The sequence below is a fragment of the Pygocentrus nattereri genome, chromosome 9 (genome assembly GCF_015220715.1).
Source record: "Pygocentrus nattereri isolate fPygNat1 chromosome 9, fPygNat1.pri, whole genome shotgun sequence".
In the NCBI taxonomy this organism is placed as follows: Eukaryota; Metazoa; Chordata; class Actinopteri; order Characiformes; family Serrasalmidae; genus Pygocentrus; species Pygocentrus nattereri.
In genome coordinates this window covers 17,554,225-17,578,701 of record NC_051219.1, presented here as the reverse complement: position 1 = coordinate 17,578,701, position 24,477 = coordinate 17,554,225, and the positions used below count along the sequence as shown (strand labels likewise).

General features: G+C 39.5%; 1 protein-coding gene across 7 annotated transcripts in view; it reads right to left on the bottom strand.

Moving 5' to 3' along the window:
* The window catches only part of plekhg5b (pleckstrin homology domain containing, family G (with RhoGef domain) member 5b), a 107,858-nt gene that overhangs the window by 61,004 nt on the left and 22,377 nt on the right, over window positions 1-24,477 (bottom strand). For 6 of the 7 annotated variants that reach the window (XM_017694267.2, XM_017694266.2, XM_037541125.1 and 3 more), the window contains exon 3: window positions 20,333-20,406. In XM_017694267.2, coding sequence (XP_017549756.1) covers window positions 20,333-20,406 — 74 coding nt within the window. Of the gene's footprint in view, window positions 1-533; window positions 681-20,332; window positions 20,407-24,477 lie in introns of those variants that run through there. The other variant, XM_017694270.2, reaches the window with a different exon arrangement.

Genomic DNA, 24,477 nt, shown 5'->3' with positions numbered 1-24,477 from the left:
GAACATAATGGGTCGTTCTGACTGTCCACTAAATAAATGAAGGGAAGTCTCTGACTTTTGCACAGTACAATGTTGAATGCTTTCGTAATAATGAGTTATGAAGGAAAAACCAATAAAGTTTCGATCTGAACTGAAAGACCGACTGAGCGAAGCACGAGCGAGAGCGAAAAGCAATAAGACAAAAACTCTGCGCTGTTCCAAATCTCCAAAATCCACCTCCAGTCCAGACCTGCTTTCAAGTCGACATGTTGAAACTGCTCCACTTACACATCATGATCCACGACATTCCCAAGGAAATTTGCCGGGAGCTTGAACAGGCCCCGTTTCATAAACGCACATAAATCCTAACACACAGAGCAGCAATAGCAGCCTTCCATAATATTTAGCCTATATGTGCTATACTAGCTAATGCAGCAATCCTTTGTCACATGAGATTAATCAATACACTACATAACATTCAAAAATGTTAGAGTCACTAAGAGAGGGGGAAAGAGAGAGTGTGAGAGAGATGCCCTAAAACAGCGGCCGCTCACCTGTGGCAGACACACAAATACGTGTGTGTGCGCTCCCCCCGAACTCTGCGGGTTGCATGTCAGGTTATATGAATGCATATGTGCAGCCTATGTTTAGCCCCCTAAGCTGGTGTACATCCAGAGCCTCAGCCAGTCGCCTGTGTGAGGCAACGTATTTAACCGCCTGGTCTGCTGTTGGCGTGCAGAGATACGAAGGCTTATCTCGTTGGTGAGGGGGCGAGGCTACAGCGAGAATGAGGGAGAATAGCATGCGTTTACCACACATACGAACACAGACAGCATGCCACGCCCCCGTCTTACCTGCCACACTCAAGTGGAGGCAAACACTGATGGACCATCACTTTCACTGCTTCATTCACTTATTAAAGTCTTCACGGGAACAGGTTACAGGTTCACAAGAACAGTGTGTGATCTTGCCAGCACAAGTGAGCAACAGAAGCGGTGAAAACCAAGCAGTCTTTGCCACCAAAGTTTAAAAAAAGAAAAAGAAAAAAGAGAAGCAAGAGAAACAATGTGAGGGAAAGAAGTACTCCTTTTTTTCCTCCTTTTACTTTGCCTTTTTTGTTGTTTTATGATGATAATGATACCAGGTGCATTATTTTTTCAGTATTTATACAATAAAAATAGAAAGCTGGTATTCTCAAATTACGCCAAAAATGAAAAAGGTGAAAGTTTTTTTGTCCTGAATGTGACAACATACATCATTGTTTTGTATTCAGATTGAGCATCTGAACACTTTTCTTTGTTTTTTTTAAACGTGTTTGTTTATTCTTATGAATACATGCAAAGAATTCCAATTCATGTTGGAACAATCGGAAAAATGTGAATGAAAACAGGGATTTGCAAATCCTTTTTTACCTGCATTAAAAAACAAAGACAAGATATTCAATGTTTCAACAGAGGCTTGTTCAGCACTGTGTAATATCATCTTTCAATAACGTTCAGTAATCATATGGGAACTGAGGACATCAATTGCTGTAGTTGTGAAAGTGGATTTTTTTTCTAAACACATTCTTGCCTGATATAACCCCTAAGCATTAAAGGTGTCAGTTACCCATGCTGGCACTAACACACCCCATACTTTGACAGATACCGGATTTTTAACTTTGTATTGGTAACAATCGGGTTGGTCTTTATTCTCTCCAGCTCAGAGAACACATTTATTGCTTCCTGGTACTTGTGACTAGTGACAATAAAGGTTCACCATCATCATCAAAAATAATTTGAAAGGTGGACTGGGTAGACCTCAGTACACATTTCTACTCTGACAGTCGATCTCAGATGAGCTTTAGCCCAGAGAAGTTGGCGGCATTTCTGGATGTTGATCTGCTTCTGCTTTGCATTACAGAGTCTTAACTTGCATTTGTGGATGGAGCTGAAAAACTGTGTTCACTGAGGTTTTTCTTAACTATTTCCAAGCTAAAGCAGTTATACTCATTACCGAAATTGGCTTGCGATGCTGTGCTTGATTGAAGGTTTGAAGGTCATGGTCATTTAATATAGATTTTCAGACGTACCCTTTATGTACAGAGACTTTTCCAGATTTAGGATTTTTTAATAATGCTATGGACTATAGATGGTGAAATTCAAATGCAGTCATGAGTTAAGAAACTTTGTTCTTAAAGTGATGGGATTATTCATGCTTACTTTTTTTTATTTTTGCAAAGTGGCGACTGAGCCTGTTGCGAGTGCTCCTTTTATCGAATCATGATAGCATCACCTGTTATCTATTTATCTATGGAGAGTTTCGAAGTCAGAATTCAATTTAACATGAACATTTCCAACTTCTCTTTATCCCTTAGAATTAAACAGGTAGTTTTTGTCACTCTACATTTAAATCAGTAAATGACCTCTGTTATGATTGGTTGCATTTTATATGGTACTGCTGTAGTCCATTTGTCTGTTTCAGTCATGTGACCAGGGTAATGGATGAGAAAAATAATAAAATTTCTGTTCCAAAAAAACACACAACAGCAATGATACTTAAAACATGTAGTTATGTCTAGTTCCAGGTAGTTACTAATTTAATGTCTTTAGCAGAATTGTAATACAAATGCTCCACTCATAGGAAACTGGGGCTTGTTTTTTTAACACAAAATTTTAACACAAAAAGTACTGCTGTCAAATTACTCACACCCAAGAAAATGAATCCAATGTGTTTTGATTATCTGGATCAGGAAAATGGCGAAGTAGTCATACAATGTCACATAAGACAGTAAATGTAAATGAGTTTATGACATCACAAAAACAATGATTTAAAACATAACAGTATGAACTGTATGAACTAGTGAATAGTTTATGTTCACAGGCTACTTCAATCTAACTTATATCAGGAAACTGAGGAAATTGTTTTGTTTGGTTTATCCATGATGATCCCATGTCTAGGAAGAGACAAAAAAAAAAAAAAAAAAAAAAAAAAAAAAAAAAAAAACCATCCAGACAAACGTAACCTCCAGTAGTATACCGTTTTTTCACTTTCGTTCTATGGCTTAAGATCTGGTGTCATCCTCCTCAAAGGTTGGCAAGCAAATCAAATTATTATTAGCTAACCGCTGTGGAATCCATCACGGAAGGGCCTAATGAGCCTGAAAATAGTTGTTGCTTCAGTTGTGCTGCTTTTTAAGTATGCAAGACACTGCTAACCAACTCCATTTCAGGTATAGCACTTGATCCCTGAAAGCTCAAAGTGTCCACTGAAATTTGCTCAATAACTCCACACACTGCTTATCATGTGTGTAAGTGCAAAAATAGAGCAGAAAGTAACTATCATGGGTTCTGATTAGGCTACCTGTCTTTTTGTGGAATATATACTAGGAAAGATTGCCTGGGAGGGGAAAAAGGTCTGATTTGTAGATTGTGAAATTCCTCGGAATTGTGATCGGTCTGTTTACATTTAGAATGTTCTTTATTGTGAATCGGTCTCTTTTTTTAAAAAGTAAAACAAAAGTAGTAAAATCACATTTGGTGGTGCATGGCTAGAACACTGCCACAATCCACAACCTCGACAGAGTTGTTTCACAAAGCAGCATTTCTCAGGTAGCCAGATAACTTAAATAAGCCAAAAGTCAAACCTGTCACATAAGAACATTTCCACTGGACAAATCTGAACTTTTGGCTTATTTTTATTCCAGCTAAATGAAACACTTCTTTGTAAAATACTTTCTGATCTTGCTCCTGGAGATCTTGCTTCTAGCGGAACTACGCTACAACCCTAATCCAATAGCAACTGAGCCAGAACAAGAGAACAAATCTTGGATCTCCTCATTATAATGTAAAAGCCGATAACTGACTGTAAACCAGTGCCAATACATTCACTTTCACAGTCTGGCAAATATGAAGCCTGACTCCAATTTTGAGATGTTCTTGAAGACCTTGATTAGCATGATCAGCAACTTAAACGTCTTGGTCTGGAGTTAAACTCCGGGTGGCCGTTTTCCAAGAAAGCTTCTGCTCTAGTTCTTACGGCTACAGTATTTACTAGCTTATGTCAGTGTCAAGAGCTAGCTTGCTCAAGTGTGTGACATGGCCCTCTCCTGTCTGCATGTCTGGACCAGCTCCTCCATGTCCATATAAATGTTTTTATGAAGATATAAAAGGCAAAAACAGATCCTAGAGTAAGACTGAAGTAATTCAGAAGTATTGTCATTTAATTTAAGCCATGCTGAGCCTTACTAAATTCATCTACAATTTGCTTCCTGAATAAGGAAAAATAAATATAACTAAGGTGCGTTGGAACCCCTACTGTCCTCCCTAATTAAAGGGGCCTATATTTAAAGCAGCAACAGGCAGATCTGGCATTACCCCTGAGGATTAGGCTCCTAAGGCAAAGCCATTGTGGGGGGACGGCTATAGGGGAGCGAGCTCCTTTGAGGTTGACCTTGGCATTAACCCCTGACTACACCGCAATATGGATGCTTTTAGAAAACAAGGTTTACTTAGAGGAGAAGACTCTACAGTGTAGTCAAGTTCAGGACAGAGAAAAAGGCCCTGTAATGACTGCATTCCAAAATAAAAACAGAACACGCCAGAGGAATGTTCAAACAAAGACAATCCTTTTGAATGTTTTTATTCTTCTACTGTTGATTTTCATGAAGCCTTTTCTGAACTTGCCCATGTTCTTTTTCAGTTTGAAATTCTTGACAAAAAAAAGATCTTATTTTATATAAAAAAATGACAAGAATTCTTGCCTTGAGGCAATACTTTCATGATAAAATGTCCAAAATGTCACATGCTTATCTAATGTTTCTTCTGAAATTAAAGGTTTTAATAGGGACCTTTTCTCTCTTTGCTGCAGTAACAGCCTCTACTAGGACTGTGAAGAATTTAAACTAGATGTTGGAACACTGCTGTGAGGATTTGATTGCATTTAACCACAACAGCACTGAGGAGGTCAGGTACTGATGTTGGATGATTAGTTCTGGATGACAAACATCCCTCCAACTCAACCCAAAACTGTTGGAGGGTATTCATTGTTGCAGAAATGGTTTCACTGCTCCTCAGTCCAATGCTGAGGAACTTTTCCCCTCTAGTCCTGACTTTAGGCACATGTGCAGCTACTCCAGAGCATCCACCTCGATTGGCAATGCTTTTTTATGGAGATCACACACATGTATTATATATAGGGGTGTATAGGAAGTGGTATAAAGCATGCCGCACTGAACCCAGTGTGATGGGCGAATGCCAGGACATCGTTACCTGCCTGACTGCACAGTGTCAACAGTAAAGTTTGGTGGAGGAGGGATAATTCTAAGGGGTTATTTTTCAAGGGTTTGCCTGGGCCCCTTTAGTTCCAGTGAAGAGAAATCTTAATGCTTCAGCAAACCAAGACATTTTAGAGAATTGTATATAAACAAGGTCTATAAAGGCATGGCTGGGTGAGTTTGGTGTGGAAGAACTTATATGGGCCACACAGAGTGCTGACCTTAACCTCACTGAACTAGAGATGAACTACAAGAGATTTCGAGCCAGGCCCACTCATCCAACATCAGTCTGACCTCACAAATGCTCTTCTGGATGAATGGGCTAAAATTCCCAGACACATGCCGAAATCTTGTAGAAAGCCCTCCCACACATAGTTAGATAGACAGATGGAGAGATAGAGAGAGAACTACAAACACACACACACACACACACACACACTTCTATGCCGCTTCTCCTTCTGGGTCGCTGGGTCATTGGGTGGAAGGCAGAATACACCCTGGACAGGTCGCCAGTCCATCCCAGGGCAGACAGACATAGCACTAAAAACAAATCTGATGAATTGAGACTTACAAATGTATTTCCATTTTCCAGTCCTTACATTCCTTAACCTTAACCCTAGTTTTGATGAGATGGCATCAAAGTATTCCATAAGCTCAACAGAAACATTGCATCTGAACAAACATGCCTATAACTGATGTCTACTGTCCTCTTCTCCAAAACATGCATGTGCATGCCTATTTCCTGTTCCACAGCTGCTTATTTCCCAATGCAAAATAGATAACGTGTACCTGCTGCCCTCGTCTCAGGAAGGGTTTGGAATTCCCCCTTCTTCTCCCTTGGAATCAGTTAGTGATTCACCTGTAGATAAAACAGCTTGAAAATAATTTACCTTTACATTGACACTAACTGTCAACACTGGTCTTAAAGAAAAAGAAAAACAGCACATTTATTGAAAGATCAAACAGAACTTTTAAAACTTATTATGTATTTGAAAGTTCTCTTATTATATGTTAGAGTTATGACAAAAGACAGCCCTTATTCTGCCGTCTGTGGTTGTGCTGGAAAAGGTCAACCAGTCAGGGCTGCTCCTTACTTAAACAACTAACAAGATGAACATGATCATTCCAGAAAGTTTTTATTATTTTTTTTATAGTTTTAAATTATTATTCCAAAAATAATAATTGAACTTTCTCAAGATATGCAATGGTTAGTTTCCACAAGAATAATTTAAATAACTACTTCCAAAGTTTAGTACAATACAAGCCAAAGGTAAACTGTTCTGTTAACTTTGCAATTAGGATTGGGACTTGAATCTTCAAAGGATAAAGTCTACAGATATTAGTGCCGTCTTCATAATATTTGTATACAAGTGATCTCAAACTATAGCCCTATTCGAGCTGTACTCGTTTTACAAGAGGAGGTCCGGTAACATAATTTGTGAATGATTTGATTGGCTGACTCATAGGATAAAGGATCTGTGTAATTTCCCCAAAATTAACCAAAAGAGTCTGGATTAAAACATGAATTACAGTGATATTTATGTCAGGAATTATGAGACAGGTGCCACATTTCCAAATAACAGGACGTTTGTCGTGAACTTGAGAATTAAGGAATCTGCAATTTATCAAATCAAGCTCCATTTAGCTGTTAGCCTTGTCTGTAACTACATTACAATATAGGAGGGGACAGGATTGGAAATTGGCAACAAAGCTAAGCAAGTCTATTACAAATTACTTATCTCGAATTGTAATGGTATTATGTAATGTGTTACTTCCTGGAAAAATTACTCTCATTACTCTCATTACTGACTCACTCAGTAAAGCCCATAGAAATCTATACCAACTGGGAAGACCAAGGAAAATCACAAATTTTCCTTTCAGAACATGAAATTACCAATCATTGCCTTTGAGCAACACAGTTAGTTACACTCAATGAAAATGCACAAAACTAATCTGTCTCTCATCCAAAACAGCTGCCTAGAAATAAATGAATTGGGAATAAAATGTAAAGCTGACATAGTTGATGAAAATCGAGCCTGGCATGTTTATGTGAGTCTGTAAGTTTCATATCAGCGTGAACAGATGCTTCAGACAGCCGCCTGAACATGTTTCAATAGAAGGAATTTTAAGAAGAAAAAACAAACCTGACCTTTGTGTACAAAGGCCTTATAATCATGGTTATGGTCTTCTGAATAGTGATGCAGACGTTGTTCAGCATCTTGAGCACTTCTTCTGTGTTTCATAAGTGGTCTTCATTTGTTTTTGTTTATTTTACAATTCTGAAATGTTCTGTTGGCTACATCCAGGAATAAATGTGATAGCCCAGATTTTCAATATGGTCTCAGACTTTTGGATCCCAATGTATATACAGGTTAGTGATAAGGGTAACACAACTAACAGGTCAGTAACTGCAACATGAGTCCAGAACTTTAAACTGTAATGAGTTACACTGCTTTGCTTTGTTAGTGTACTGCATTACCCCTAAGTGCCAACAGGAGACCGTGTGAGGCATGGCTTCAGTCAGCTTGCAACATTATTGAACCTAATATTTATTGAAAGAGAACAGCAACCAGCGGTAGTTTTCACTAACTATTACATTTGAATAAGTCTTCTGCTTACGTCTATCCTCGTCGTCAAACACACCATCAACCCATCAACACGTATTAATGCCTTGAATCAATCTCATCAATTTTGTGAAAGCAATTTCATTACCATCTATATCAAACTACAGATTATTTAAAAACTTATTTCCAAAGATACAAGCAAAACCGACTTCATAAAGGATGTAACATTTAATACAACTGAAATTAAACAGCTAAAGCAGAACATTGATGAGTCTCATTTATCTTTATTTGATTGGGCTCATTTCCGATAGGGGTTAAGTGCTCTATTCCTGTTCTGAGTCACAGCTGTGAGGATGGTGTCATTAGTGGTGCCCCTGTGCTCTCCTAAAATATTTTCCTGATTACCTTGTCTCTTCAAGGTTATATTAATATCAACAACAACAAAGAGTTCCTGAAACGGACAAACAAAGAGACCGATTCAGAGATAAAGAACATTCTAAATGTAAACAGACAGACCACAATTCCGAGGAATTTCACAATCTACAAATCAGACCTTTTCCCCTCCCAGGCAATCTTTCCTGGAATATATTCCACAAAAAGACAGGTAGCCTAATCAGAACCCATGATAGTTACTTTCTGCTCTATTTTTGCACTTACACACATGATAAAATCACTTTACTGGAAAGCATTTACAGTAATCCACCCTCATGCGGTGTCAGGAGTTGTTGTGTGTTTACTTTCCTTTCTATATCATAAAGAGCACAACAAAATCTGTGCCTGGGGTCCTGATGCAAGTTGAAAAATCACGTCAACCTTTACATACACCTTGCAGTTTCCTGCTACAGTAATAAACATACATCAAAACACCAACTAATTTATTTTGATCTTCACTCCTTCATTCCAACCAGCGTTGAAAAGCCATTCACAGAGCTTCTCCTTCTATGACTAGAGCTTCATTTAAATCACAATTAGTGCAACAGGCAACGCCAACTGCCTCATTCTCCACTCCCTCTCTCTCCAACTCCAGCCAAAGCCGTCTTATGGCAAATAAATATCAGGCTAATGCGAAAGCCACCATCAACGTCAGTGCCTGCTATGTAAAGATGAGTGATGGCTTACGCTTCCTACAGGCCAAATCAAAGGCATCTCATTCTTCTTTCCCCGCACTGGAAAAGCATTAGCCTACTTTTAGGTTGTGCGCCTGATACCCAACAGAGCCTCTCAGCCAAAAATTTAAAGAACCGCAATCCCTAAACCAGAGCCATCGTTCTCCACCATTTTTCTCCACCATCTTTCTCCTCCAAGTGCCATTATGCAACGCTGAAGTCATCCTCCCTTTGCTCTCCTCTCAAAACCAATCGTCTGGCCTCTCACTCTGTCATTTTAGCTTATGAGCCATTGACTTGTCTACTTAAGCTGGATTTATGCCACTGCGGGTTATATAACAGCATGGCAACCTGTGCAAAATACAGCCATGACATCCAGTGAGCACGGGCGTACATGTCCTACTGTTTAGTTGCAGACAACAAAGAAAGTAAATGGATCCACAGAGCACAAAAGTAGACATAAAAGTAAGCTCAGTTTTCCTTAATAAAAAATGGGAGCACCACCAACATACATACATATACACACACACACATGCTGCTATTTTATATATAACATATATATTTGTTGCTGTCGGAAGAAACCTCTTTTTGCCATTTTTCAGTTTTTTTTTTTTTTACATAATTTGAAAATGCCTGTTACTCTTTACATTGTGTGTCAATTTCATGACAAATGAGCTAAAAGAAACGACCCAAAATGACTTGGAAAAAACTCTAGTTCCATTGACTTAAGAGATATAAAAAGGATTTAAATAAGTATATGTACACGAGTATATTGCACTGGAGGTCCCATGTATGAGGTAATCAATAAAAGAAAGAATTGGAGGAGCATGTTATTTAGAGTTCAGCAGAGTTATGGCATGTAGGAAGAAGCTGTTTTTGAACCTGGCTGTTCTGCTTCAAAGGCTTCGGAACCTCCTTCCAGAGGCCAGCAGCGAGAACAGTCCATGGTGTGGGTGGGATGGGTCTCTTTATGCTCTCTCACACACACACACACACACACACACACACACACACACACACACACACACACACACACACACACACACACACACACCATTTATGATTTTCAGCCAAAAAAACCTAAATTTGGACTAAATAAAGTTTCCATTGCCATTTTATTCAATATTAATCAGTAAAAACAAATAACACTACAAATCATTTAAATGGTAACAAATTGAAATTAGAACAACACTTGCTTTCCATCAGTCATTACTGACATGTACAGAATAATTTAATACTACTTACTCAACAGGAAAAAACCCTGCTAGTTAGTATTTGGCAATGTTTTGATTGGGTGGGCGTTTGAACTGACAGACGAACTGACAGACAGACAGACAGACAGGCAGGCAGGCACACCCACGCTAACACTTTCACTTTGCACTGCTGAGACAAAAACTGTGCTGAGGATCTTGCGACCTGCTAGTCCACCACCTTTAAGATAAGATAATCCTTTATTAGTCCCACAGGAAATTCACAGCATTTCAGCAGCAGAGTAATAGATGTAAGGCACTCAGTAATAGAAACAGGAAACAGTATAAACATTATAAATAATAAGAGTTAAAGTTAAATCTAAAATAAGAATAAGAATAAAAATAAGAGTGGAGTTTAGTAAGTGTAAATGAACGCTGCTCATTAGAGTAGCACACACAGCCTTTGGGGAGACAATTATCAGCGCACGTTTAATAGCTAATTAAAATAACACCATCCTCCATCTGTGTCTCCAGGAGATTCACCGCCAAAAACTTGATGCTCTCCCAGATCAGTGAGAGCTACTTTTGTCTCCCAAGTACATTTACAAAAGGTGATTCAGACTGTAAGCTGTATACTACCAATTTTGATGCACCGGTGAACATGTTCAACATTTTTCAAGTGTGCAAATCAAAGAACGTAAGCTAGCGTGGGCAGGCAGGTGCGTGATTTTCACACCCACTGATCAACTGAAGCTGCAGAATGCCTCGGGTGGCGGAAGGACAAGGAACTGAGATGCACTTAAAAAAAAAAAAGTCATGTTTTTCCACAGTACCTGCTGGGAAACTATTAAAAAGAATTTCTAGTGAGAGAACGTCACCGCTTAAAAAAAAAAAAACTAATTATATGATATGGGGGGAGAGGACAGAGTAGATTAACAGAGTGAGCGAGAGAGTGTGAGAGAGGTGCAAAAGAGAGCAAGAGCAGGACAGAGTGTGAGAGACGGCAATACAGATTGAGTGAGAGGCCATGAGAGAGAGTGCAAGTCAAAGAGAGAAAGAGTGAGTGACAGAAGTGAGCGAGTGTGAGATAGGGAGCTAGAGACAGCAAGAAAGACTGAGTGAGAGAGAGCGGGAGAGAGACAGAGGGAGAACGAGCAAGAGAGAGCGAAAGCGAGAGGGAGCTAGAGACAACAACAGGAAAGACTGAGTGAGAGAGAGCTCAAAAGAGATTGAGAGAGACAGCAAGAGAGCGAGAGTGACAGAGGGAGCTAGAGACAGTAAGAAGACAGAGAGAGCACAGGAGAGATTGAGAGGAAGAGAGCAAGAGAGTGAGCAAGGCAGAGGACGAGCAGGTAAGAAAGAGAGCAAGTGAGAGCGAGAGAGTGAGTGAGACAGAATATGTGAGCGATGGAGTGAGCGATATGATGTCATCGCCATCACAATAATTTATATCCCGTAAAGCATTTCAGATCATTCTGAAGCATCAACAGCACCTAAAGAACACGGAGCAACTACACACGTTTCGACTTGCAAAGCCCTGAATTAACCTCTCCGTCATTTTAGAAATGTTTTAGGTGTACTTAGAACCACTTCAGGTAATAACTTCATGTGCAGGAGCTTTTAGAGGCATTAAACCCTTCAGATGTCAGACATCACCACCTCTGTGAACAATTCTGACTCTCTCTAGAACACACCTCCAGCACAATCAGCCCCTCTCTCGCTCCGCAGTTTGTGTTGGGTAGGGCAGGTTGCCATGGTGACCCACACCCTCTCCCCCGGCACTGTTTGGTCATGTTGGGTGACTGTGGTGGAGGTGATTAGCTCGGTTTCTGCGAGCGTGCTCAGACTGGCCTCCCCTACGTACGTACAAACACTCCGAGCCAGCACACAGCAGGTCTGTTTTCCACTCACAACCAGCACCTCCAGCCAGCAAACAGCTAGACTGCCTACTGACCACAGGCCATGCCCAGTCCTCACTGTGGTCAGTAGGTCCAAAGTTCCATTACTTCTACTCAATGCTTCTATTCCAGATATTAAAATCATTGTTTTTTAGTCATTTCATGTCTAATTTAGTCATGTCATTTCTAATATTTGGATATTGTGCTTCAAAAAAGGTCACTGTAAGCTCTATAGGGATGGGTGACAAGGCATAAGATTAATACAACAGTAATTCATCTAAATGGGCAATACCATTTTCTTGGTGCAGGATACATAATCGCAATTAGGGCTGCCAAACGCTACAATAATGAATCAGATTCAATCATTTTATCTTTTGCAGTTAAAGCTGCACCGTCATTGTTTTTACTAATACAGAAAAGAAGCAGTATTTAAAAAAAAAAACAAAAAACAACCTGGTAATATATGGTGTGCATGTGATGCTGAAGGTCACCCTGTAAAGTCTGAAAGAGTTTGCCTTAAAAGTACAAGGCTTCTGTTTTTCAGCATGGCAGCAGTATTAAATGTCATAACTACAGGTTCAAAAAGCAGGTCTCGCTCTGTGTTTAGGTCATTACTCATTAGCTACAATAATCGACCATATTTAGGATAAAAGGGGAATTGGATATATTAGATTTTCTTTTGCTAAGCTATTCTTTAAAATTTAAAAACAGAAAAGTTATCTTGATGTGTTTTAAGTTGGACTGATCATTAGAAATAAAGACTAGGACTAAAAAAAAAGGCAGCAAAAACCACAAACCTTTTTCAGACATGTTGGTCTACTTAACTCCTGTCCAGTCAGCACTGTTTTTCCAGCTAAATTTAAACGTATCTGCACCAGTCTGGAAGGCAGGGCATTGTGAAATGCTAGTGGCTGTTTCCTGCCTGTAAACCACAAACAGTGATTCAGTGGGTATGGGGGGGTATGGGGGTGTGTGTGTGACACTTAAACCTAAAGACAAATGTCAGCCAATAAATGTCCAGCAAACAAAGATTTCACGTTCAGTGCTGTTTAGCATTAATTAGTAGATTCACTCGTTGGTTCCTGTCCATGCACCCTGCTCTGAGAAGTAAACGCTGTGCATCACTGTTCAACACATCAGAGCTATCTTTCTTACAAAGAAGATGTACAGTACATGCAGACCTTCAAGGCAAATGAAGTAACCTCCAGTATCACAGACACAGGCACGCAACACACTTCCACTAAGCTGCATTACTGTCGCCACCTAGTGGACTCAACAAGACAAACTCCAAAACATCATAAACAGACTCACAAAATGTAATCTGGTTACTTTATCAGAACAGATTTGGCATTGTATGGTTCAGCAGTCCAATGGTTATTATAACAACAACAGCCAGTAAATCAGTACACATTACATAATTATGCAGTTAACTAATTAATTCGTAAAATGTCTAATATCTTATTGTCATAGCTAATTACAATGAAGTGGAATCAAGTGGAAGACAAAATGATGGAGTCTATAATTTATTTTAAAGTGTGTGTTTTAATACATTTTCTGGGAAAATGCATGGACTAGAAATGCTTTTAACTACACATTCCTGTAAAAGGTACGGTTCAGCCTTACAGTCAATAGACATTGTCCCAATGAAGGGCTTATTCCACCATCCACAAAGAGAAGAAAGACACCAGGACAGCAGCAAGAGGTGATCCTGAATGTCCAGAACAACTGCAGCCCCACTCCTCTCCTGCTGAGTCTCTCCATAATCTCTTTACGTAATCTCTAAACACAGGGCCTGGGGCTACAGGACCAGAGAAGAGCAGCAGAGCTACACACTGACCTCTCCCACGCTGCAATCACTAAGCACTTATGAGCATTAAATCCCTGAGTCTTAACGCTTTAAAAACCTGCCTCATTATTTCATTATTAATCTTACAGCTTACTCTCCAGAAACTACTATTAATCATTCACTGACTTGTATAATATAAGTAACTACAAAGGGAACGTTCATTAACAAACTAAGTTGACTAGACAAAGCTGTTGCTTTGAAATATCAGGTGGCTACTAAGGTGTTCCTAAGCTGTTGCTAGGCCATCGCTATGGTATAATCAGGTGGTCTCTAAAATGTTGCTAGGCTATTGCTATGGGAATCTAGGTGGTTGCTAGGGTGCCATATGAACACTGCTATATTATCCTAGGTATTGTATCAACAGTCCTTTATAAGCTGTATATGAACAAGAGAGTTACAGTCATGCTGTAAGCTGCTGTGATCCATGTGAGCAGCTTGGCTTTAGCCTGCACTACTAGGAATGGTTTGAAGGGTCAAACTAAAAAAACAAAGATGCACAGCTAATGTGTGTAATGTGTGCTGGTATGTATAAGTCTGTATGTAATGCCTACGAGGGGCAGTGTGTCATGCGTAATATCATTTGTGGCAGTTAGACCAGAATTTTCTCAATACTCAAATAATTTATACTGGCTAGACGCCGTATTCTTTTTCTATGGAAATCTTCAAAACCTCCTTCTGTTGCTTTTTGGCTTCAAGATGTACTGCAGTTTCTCAAAGTGGAAAAGATGTCATGTACCCTGAAAGGTAACACCGCCTCATTTTACACCAAGTGGAACTCTTTTCTTTCCTATGTTGATTCGCTTTTAACATTGCCGGCTGACTGAACTTGAAGGACTACTACAATTCAGATTCATTCACAATTGTGTGTTTTGGTTTTTTTTTTATTTATTTATTTATTTATTTTTTATTATGTTTTATTTATTTAATTATAAATAATTTATTTCCTAAAAAGAATGATAAATCACATTGATTATTTTGATGAGTAAAGGGCAAAGATTTCAAAAAAGCTCCAATAAACTACGCAGCCTTTAAAAAGAATTCACTTATTTTTTTTTAACTACTAAAAGACTTAATTACAAATAACTGTGCATTTAATCACAATCACATTCGATTAATTTGCTCAAATTCGACCATAAAGAAAGATTGTCTATTTAAAAAGGGCATCTTGTTAGAGCTACATGACTGACCAATGTAAGTTTCATCAAAAAGCATTTATTGTTTACAGTTTTTAATCAGTGACCTCCAGGGTCAGCAACTGGGCTTCAGCCAGAACTACTATGATGGAATGTAGGGTCAAACTAGGAAAATGCATTAACAGTGTTACATTTTAAAAAATTTACCACAATAATGCATTACTAATCAGAAGCTACATTTTAATCTATGCATTTATTAATTTGGCAATTGCTTCAGCCTTACTTTGTCATCTCAAAATTTCAAATGGCTTTACATGGGAATGTAAGCCAAACACTGTAAAGCTAGAATGTAGTGGTTTCCATGAAAATGTGAAAAGTAACAAAATAACAACTCAAACATAAATCATGAAATAAAAAAGTAATAAGCAGAAAACAAATGGGTTTTTAATCTGGATTTAAAACACCTAGCAAACCTGCATTCCTAATATCCTCTAGCGCACGAGCTCAGAGTTTAGCTATGTAAGAAAAAAGAACAAACTGAGCTGTGAGCAAGCCTAGGGATTTGCAGTGAGCCTGAATCTAATATGAAAGTTATGAAGTATGTGCTGGTCTGAGGAGTTTAAGGGGTTAATGCACAGAGACAAAAAGGTTAAACACACACACACACACACAGACAGTCAGTCAAACAGTGCTGCAGAGAGAGACCTCAAGGCACCACTTGGGACACAGCAGCTGACAAGACATAAGCTGTGAGCGCTCTGCAAAGGCTCTTTATGTAAGTAAGGTTAGGAAGCTCTAATAAGGACTGGCCAACTATAATCTCACAGCACTGGGGGGGATTTTCTTAAACATACGAATCCCTCCAGACACCTTAAATACAACCCCACTTCCAGTGAAGTTGGGACGTTGTGTAAAACATAAATAAAAACAGAATACGATGATTTGCAAATCCTTTTCAACTTCTATTTCAATTGAATACACTACAAAGACAAGAAATTTAATGTTCAAATGGATAAACTTTGTTTTTTGCAAATATTCACTCATTTTGAATTTGATGCCTGCAACACGTTCCAAAGAAGTTGGGACAGGTTCGTGTTTACCACTGTGTTACATCACCTTTCCTTTTAACAACACTCAATAAGAGTTTGGGAACTGAGGACACTAATTGTTAAAGCTTTGTAGGTGGAATTCTTTCCCATTCTTGCTTGATGCACAACTTCAGTTGCTCAACAGTCCGGGGTCTCCGTTGTCGTACTTTTGCGCTTCATAATGCGGCACACATTTTCAATGGGAGACAGGTCTGGACTGCAGGCAGGCCAGTCTAGTACCCACACTCTTTTAGTACGAAGCCACGCTGTTGTAACACATTTCTGGGTGTTGTTGATATATGGCTTTCGCTTTGCATGGCAGAGTTTTAACTTGCACTTGTAGATGGAGCGACAAACTGTGTTCACTGACAGTGGTTTTCTGAAGTGTTCCTGAGCCCATGTGGTAATATCCATTACAGAATGATGTCGGTTTTTAATGCAGTGCCGCCTGAGGGATCGAAGGTCACGGGCATTCACTGTTGGTTTTCTGCCTTGCCGCTTACTTGCAGACATTTCTCCAGATTCTCTGAATCTTTTGATGATATTATGGACTGTAGATGATGAAATCCCTAAATTCCTTGCAATTGCACTTTGAGAAACATTGTTCTTAAACTGTTGGACTATTTGCTCACACAGTTGTTCACAAAGTGGTGAACCTCGCCCCATCCTTGCTTGTGAACGACTGAGCCTTTCAGGGATGCTGCCTTTATACCCAATCATGACACTCACCTGTTTCCAATGAACCTGTTCACCTGTGGAATGTTCCAAACAGGTGTTTTTTGAGCATTCCTCAACTTTCCCAGTCTTTTGTTGCCCCTGTCCCAACTTCTTTGGAACGTGTTGCAGGCATCAAATTCAAAATGAGTGAATATTATGAATATATATGAATTAAAAACAATAAAGTTTATCCATTTGAACATTAAATATCTTGTCCTTGTAGTGTATTCAATTGAATATAGGTTTAAAATGATTTGCAAATCATTGTATTCTGTTTTTATTTATGTTTTACTCAACGTCCCAACTTCATTGGAATTGGGGTTGTAAACCACTGAGGTTGAGAAACGCTCATGTAAAGAATATTTAGGCAAATCAATCATCATCATAAATTCATCAAAAAAGGACTAATTGGTCATTTTCCTTCCATCATGGTAAACACCAACTTAAAGAAAAAGTTCACAACACCAGACTGAACTGGCACAAATCTGATGTTTTTACTTTAATGTGGCACAGAGCTAATGCTTTCAGACTAAGTCCTTATAGGACAATCTGTCCACCCAGCAGCCGTCTTAGCAAAGCCACAGTTATTTTCAGTCATATAAAACCAGGCTCCTCTCTCTCTCTCTGAATGGAGAGACCAAAATACTTGAAACTGAATGATTTCCAAAACAGTTGGCAAAATCTGATGTAGCACGGCATGTGCTACCCCGGGCCCAAGGAGGACAGATTTCAGAGTGGCAGCAGCCATTGCTTTTAATTTTCACACAAAATAAACACAAACCAAGGCTAAAGCTGCACACTTTTCAGTGGCTTATGCTAACTAACCTTTTCAATCTGTTCACAAAGCTTTTCAGCTCTTTCAGTCTCTGCTGCTGCTTGTCCCTCTCTTGCTCTGGGAACGAGAGCTCGCCACTCTGCCTCCTTATCATCGCACCAGCTGGCAGCTCGGCCGCCTGGGTCGAACGTATCGGCCTCACTGCGTAACAGGGGGCGGTGCCCGGGCGGCGGAGCTTAGTACTCGCTCCTTCCGGCACCAGTGTCGTCCTCCTCCTCCCGTTGTCACCCCCCCCACACACACACTCTCTCTCCCCCCGGTGTCCTCGCCGAGGTTCGTCGCTGCTGAGTGTTTGGCTCTCTCGGCCGTCATCATCGGGACCCGGGTGGTGGGCGCGTGCCATCTGACAAATATCTTAAATATTTTGTAGCATTTGGCTCAATAACACAAAAAATGCTTTTTTGTTTATGATTGTTCTGGCTACTGTACCTGAGCAGACCTCAACAACAGAGCCCAAACTGAGGTGGCCTTTCCTGCTTGTGGCACAACCACCAACCTGACTGGTTCACTTTATTCAACCAATAAGGAACCTTTGTTTTCTTTTTATCATTTCTTTTCCCTCTATTAGAACCATTATGCAAGAGATCACATTTCTCGGTCACACAGAGCTGTTTTGTTATAGAAACATGGCAGCCTATTTCTGGACATGTCTCTCTGTAAGAGCTGTTAAGTGGTAGCATTCCTTTTAAATACTGCTCTCCTCCTCAGTCAAGCTGCAGGTCTCTGCCATGTCGCTTCTATTTGTTCTAAGAATGTGACAGAAATCTGCCACAACACTAAATTTACAGTCCTAAAGTCTAAGACGCCATTTGAAATCTGTGATTTCTTTCATTTGAAATCGGAAAACGGAACAATTTATAGTTTTGATTTTTTTTAAACAAAACTTATGACAAGTAAAATGAAGAGATTCTGCATTATTTCCATAAATGAGATATTTATTCATAAATTATGAGAAAGTAAAACAATGACAGGTTCCGATTCTTACAAAATAGCCTGATAGCGAATATTTTGCACAGTTGTTAGTTTTCAATCATATGTTTAAGTCACAACAAACAGAATGTAAACTGGATTTGTGCTTTGCGTGGAAGCAAGAAATATCTTTATTAAGGCATGGCATGGGTCTTATGGAAAGAACATGTTGCTATAAAACCTTAAAAGGTAGTGGTAAGAAAGGTTTGTATATTTGAGCATCAGTTTTATCAACTACTAGGAACAGGCCATTTCAGTCTTTAATAGCTGCATACAATGAACAACCAAAAAAAACACATTGTTAAATCATATTTCAATGGCAATAAATTATCAGCTAAAATTTCACAACAGGCACTTATTGCTCTCTGGTTTTGTAGCCCCAGGCTAACTAGTGTACAGAAGCATCCATTACTTATTAGGCACATTAGACTGTTACAGTGCAAAACTAAAGAAGCAAAGACTGTCCACATTTCAATTGTAGCTAAACTAATATTTCCATATTTTTACGTGTTTACAGAAAGCAGGTGCAGTTTTACTGAACTGATGGGAGAGAGACCAAACAAACTGACATCTGAATCATTACTTAAATGTGGATAAAAGGGAGAAAGAACCTCTTATATTGACCCTGAATGTGTGCATGCTGCACACTGGGTGGCTGAAAGCTAGAGGCGGCTCCAGGCACTTAGGCACAAGAGTGAAACAGGCTTAGCCATATTAGATTACATTTCTCAAAAGACATCCTGCTCATGGTCTCTGCTTAGGAGCTTTACTTTCTCTCCAGTGTTTCAGCTTTCTTTCCTTTAACCTTACTCTCTGTCAGCATTTTAGTAAGGCAAGGTAACTTAAGCCAAAAGTAGCCAATAAGAATTTTCCTTGACTTTCCTCCTAGTAGACAGCCTCGGCTTTAAGTTATCTGGCTAACTGAGATTTGTGGAAATCCTGCTTTGTGAAGCACCTCTTGGGACTAGGAGCAACCGGCTTAGGCAAAAGAGGCTGAGGGGCGCCACTTTTGCCTTCCTTTTCAATGAGCATCCCGTGGCAGAAAACACACGGATTATGACGGCTCATTCATTTCACACCTCGCTGACCACACAGACTAAACCACATCACATTCAGACACACACACACACACACACACACACACACACAGTCCTGCTCTTTAAACATATCACAACCCTCCACACACATACTCAATCAGACTGAGGGGGGGGTTGTTGAGGATCAAGATTGCCTGTGTGAGTTACTTTACAGAACGATGAAGTGTGCAGTGCTGTCACTTCCGAGAACTAGAGCCTGATGTTTAGACAGAAAGAGCAAGAGAGAGATGTGTGTATATGTTAAATCCGTAATCCAGCCAAAGACAGAGACATAGACATAGACAGAGACAGACAGAGAGAGAGAGAGAGAGAGAGAGAGAGAGAGAGAGAGAGAGAGAGAGAGAGAGAGAGAGAGAGACACACACACACACACACACACACACGCACGCACACACACTTTGGACAGAGATGGAGAGAAAGAGAGATACTGTGTATATTAAACAGTAATCCAGCCCCAGCCCGAGAGAGAAGAGAGACAATTTAGAGAGAAAGAAGAGAAAGAGAGGCGTTTTGTCTGGGTGTGGGTGTGCGCAGCAGTAACTCATTCAGGACCCTCCACAGCGCTGTATAGTGTGTGTGTGTGTGTGTGTGTGTGTGTGTGTGTGTGTGTGTGTGTGTGTGTGTGTGTGTGTGTGTGTGTGGTGTCCAGCTCTTACCTTTGCAGCGCGGCGGCGCTCAGTACAGTCTGGATGCTGACACACGCACTGTTCCTCCTGCGCAGGCTTCTCATCTGGAACAGAACAGCAAGTACCAGCGTTAACTCAGTCGACAGCACACACACACACACACGCACACAGTATTATTGAACCTACTATATTGCAGATAAAAGAATAAAATGTGCTACATATAATCCCCATTCAGGTCTATGGTTTAGCCCCACCCATGCACGCTGAAATTCTAAGGAGCGTTTCAGCCTGGACTGCTGAATGGGGCCAAAGTCCTTATAAGAAAGTCTGTCCACTCGGAAGCCATCTTGAAAACGCCGGCAGACAGTAAGTTTGTCATACAAGACTAGTCTCCTTTCTCTTTGAATCAGAAAAAGATGATTATTATTATTATTATTATTATTATTATTATATATGGTTGTTCTGGTTCTGTTCTTGCGCATTAACCAGAAACCCAATCAGCTCATTTTTTTGAAGGGCAGGACTTTCTCCACAAACAGACAGGTTGAGCGCCACAAGCTGTCCCATTGATATTTCAACCAGTGATCTGTCTCCTCCTTTCTCTCCTCCTGATGAGAAGCAACACAGGGCAGCCGTTCAGAACAGAGCTCATCAGTCTTAAAGGCACGGTAGCAAAAACAGCCTGTTTACAGGACCACCACAGAGCAGGTTTTATTTAGGTTGTGGTCATTCTCAGCACTGCTGTGACACTCGCATGGTGGTGTGTTAGTATCTGTTGCACTGGTCTGAGTGGATCAGACACAACAGTGCTGCTGGAGTTTTTAAAATACCTCAGTGTCACTGCTAGACTGAGAATAGTCGACCAACCAAAAATATCCAGCCAACACCATACTGTGAGCAGCATCCTGTGACCACTGATGAAGGACTAGATGTACATATATAAGGTGGACCAAAAATGTAGGTGTGTCAAAGAGTGGACAGAAAGTGGACAAAGTATATATATATATATATATATATATATATATATATATATATATATATAAATAAACAAACAAACAAACAAACAACACTACTGTGTCTGATTTAGAGATCTGAATGAGACCAATTCTTTAGTCTCATTCCAGTCCACTCCGGTAAATTTTCCTGCAACTTAAATTTGTTCCGCTCCCGTCTGCAGACCTTCGTAGCTGGTTTCCATATTTGCTCATCATGATTGAAAATAACTGCCAGCTTTATTCTTGCATATTCATCTTTACTATTGCACATTCATCTTTAGTAAAAGCACTTTCCACAGCTGTAGACTGTCTCAAAGCCAAGAAAGCATAGTTTAGAAGACCTTTTTGAGTTTGTTATTCTCCTCTCAGATATTTATTTAGATATTCAAATTATTAAGTGATAGCTAGGCATTCATTTGCAGGATTTCTCTACACATATGTGATGTCCTGCTCCTGTAACCACTGACACTATACTGGCTGAATGGCCCTCCTGCACATGACACTGAAATTAAGCTCTGCAACTCAAGATATTGTGGTGGGTCCCCAACTCCCCAACATCCCCAACTTCCCCATCCACATGTACCAGCACAACACACTCTCACATGGTGATGGTGTGTTAGAGTCACTGCAGTGCTGAGAATGATCCAAAACCCAAATAATACATGCTCTGTGGTGGTCCTTTGGGGGTCCATTGAAGAACAGGGTGAAAGGGGGCCAACAACTTACACAAAGAAACAGACCGATTGCAGTCTGTAAATGTAGGACTACAAACTGCACCTGTTTGGCGCTTTTACCCCTTGGCCTCCTTTAAGGCCTGACTATGTTTGTTCTATGTACCACACTATTTGTAAGTCGCTTTGGATAAAAGCGTCTGCTAAATTGTAATGTAATGTAATGGTAAGTGGAGCTGAAAAAATGCACAATTAATGTAGAGACAAATAGGTATACTTAAATGAAGTGTATGCTGTTATTATATTATAATTAATATATAAAAATATTATAAAAATATTATATATATAAATAAAAGAAGTGAGGAGGACAACAAGAAGACCAAAGACATTAATGGGGTCATTACAGCATAAATAAAGGCCTGGTGTCTAGAAGACTGTGACTGGAGTGAATAGGCCAATGGTAAAGGAGGGAAGAAGGTGCAGAGGGCCAAGAATGGACCAGACAGAGGAACATTAAAGAGGGCAAACAAACAGGAAAGACAGTAAGTGTGAAAGGAAACAAAGACTAAAAAAAACCATGAATGAGGACTTTCACTCAGCTTTTAACAAAAAGACAAAGCAATTCATATGACTGTCATCTAAACGAGCAGGTTTGATTAGGACAAAATTGTGACGCCATGGCCCTTTGAAATACTTAATTTACGTCATCATTTTAAGCCATTGCCTTCCGCCTGAAGACTGCTGGGATAGGCTCCAGCACCACCCCCCCCCCACCCCCCGCCGCGACCCTGATGGAGAAGCGGCTTGGAAAATGGATGGATGGATGGATTTTAAGCCATTCTATTCTACAGTCTGCATCTAGCAACTGAACTCAGTTCCCTTTATGCCTTTCCCTCCTTGTTTAAAGCCAGAAAACTCAGAGGAAAATACAAAACCTTTTTTCCATCTGGACTGCTTTGGCTTTATTAGCCTCCATCTTATAGAAGTGTGGTTTGGAACGACATGGGGTGGTGTGTGTGGTCAAACTTTCCCTGGCAACTTCTGCCAATCCTTTTTTCCCCTCACTAACCCATAAAATCAGTAGAGATGCCCAAACAAATGGTGCGTGTGTGTGTGTGTGGGGCTTATGGGGTGTCCCAAAGGCGGGTTTTAAAGTAGAGGTGGCATGATACCAATACCAATGAAATCAATCAGCTGATAACAATCCAAACTTTCTTTAAAATGAGCTCACGTTAATTGAAGCACTTTAAACGAGCATCAAAAATGAGTTTGCACAGATCAATTTTATAGTCGATTCAGATTTCTTTACAGACCCAAGATTCTGATTGAATATTTCACTACAATAACATTTAATATTTTATATTCCATGCATCCCTCAAAAGTTTCGCCTGTGATCAATATGCATGCCCCATGCAAATGTGACTCACCATGGCAGTTTTTGATGCATTTTGTCTATAAAAAAAAAAACAAAAAAACATTCTATTGGCATTCCATTCCATCCGTTAATTTTTTGATCACAAATGTAATCCATAAGAATATTTCATTCATATTCCTTTTTCATACATCTCATTTTGAACGTGTATCAGTTGCCAAAGCAAATACTCAACTGTCCACTCACTAACAACTGACCTATTATTCATACAGCGTAAGGCATGTTTTTTCTACAGATATTGTATTTTTTCATGCAGAAAATATATGACCAATTAATTAAAAAAAAAAAAAAGATAACCAGACATTCTGTATCAGGCAGCTAATAACCTACTAAAAATAATTACTTAGAAAGCTAGCAAATTTTTCAAAGGTGAGTTATCTAGCTAACACAAGTGTTGCTTCTACTGTATCAATGAATTGGAAATAAGGAAAGACGGTAAGAAATGTAGATTATTTATAAGTCATACGCTCTAGTGCCTTCTTGACTTCAGTCAGCTGATAAAAAGTTGCAATGCATTTAAATGGTAATAAATTTCATCTTTCTTTACTGTACATGTACAGTAATATGGTGATCAAATGAACAAGACTGAAAAACTGAAATATTAAAATGTGTGTATCTTTAAAATTATTAACGAAGAAAATCACTCATTTCAAAACAGAACATTTTGACCACCTTTGTGCATTTGTGTATGATTTTTGGTCATACACGGTAGAGTTAACTGGCTAAACTGCCATTTTAGTTTTGTTAAAAATAAATAAATAAAAAATTTCAGTGGTCCAAATCACAATCAAATAAAGTGCTACATTAAAATAACAGACTGCTGGTCACATGTTGGTGTAGTGCAGGCTTAGCATTCAACTACAATCACGCAGCCTTAGCTCAAGTCACCCATAGCAAGTACGACCCCACAGGAAGAAATACACAGCTAACATTATCATATCAAACAATACGAGTATGTGCAATTTCAGGCTACATTTGTTACAGTATGCGACCAGATTCACTTGTTGTTCCTAATATCCTATCCAAACGTTTGTTGCTAATATCAGTATAATGCTGATACATCGTATCTGTCTGCAT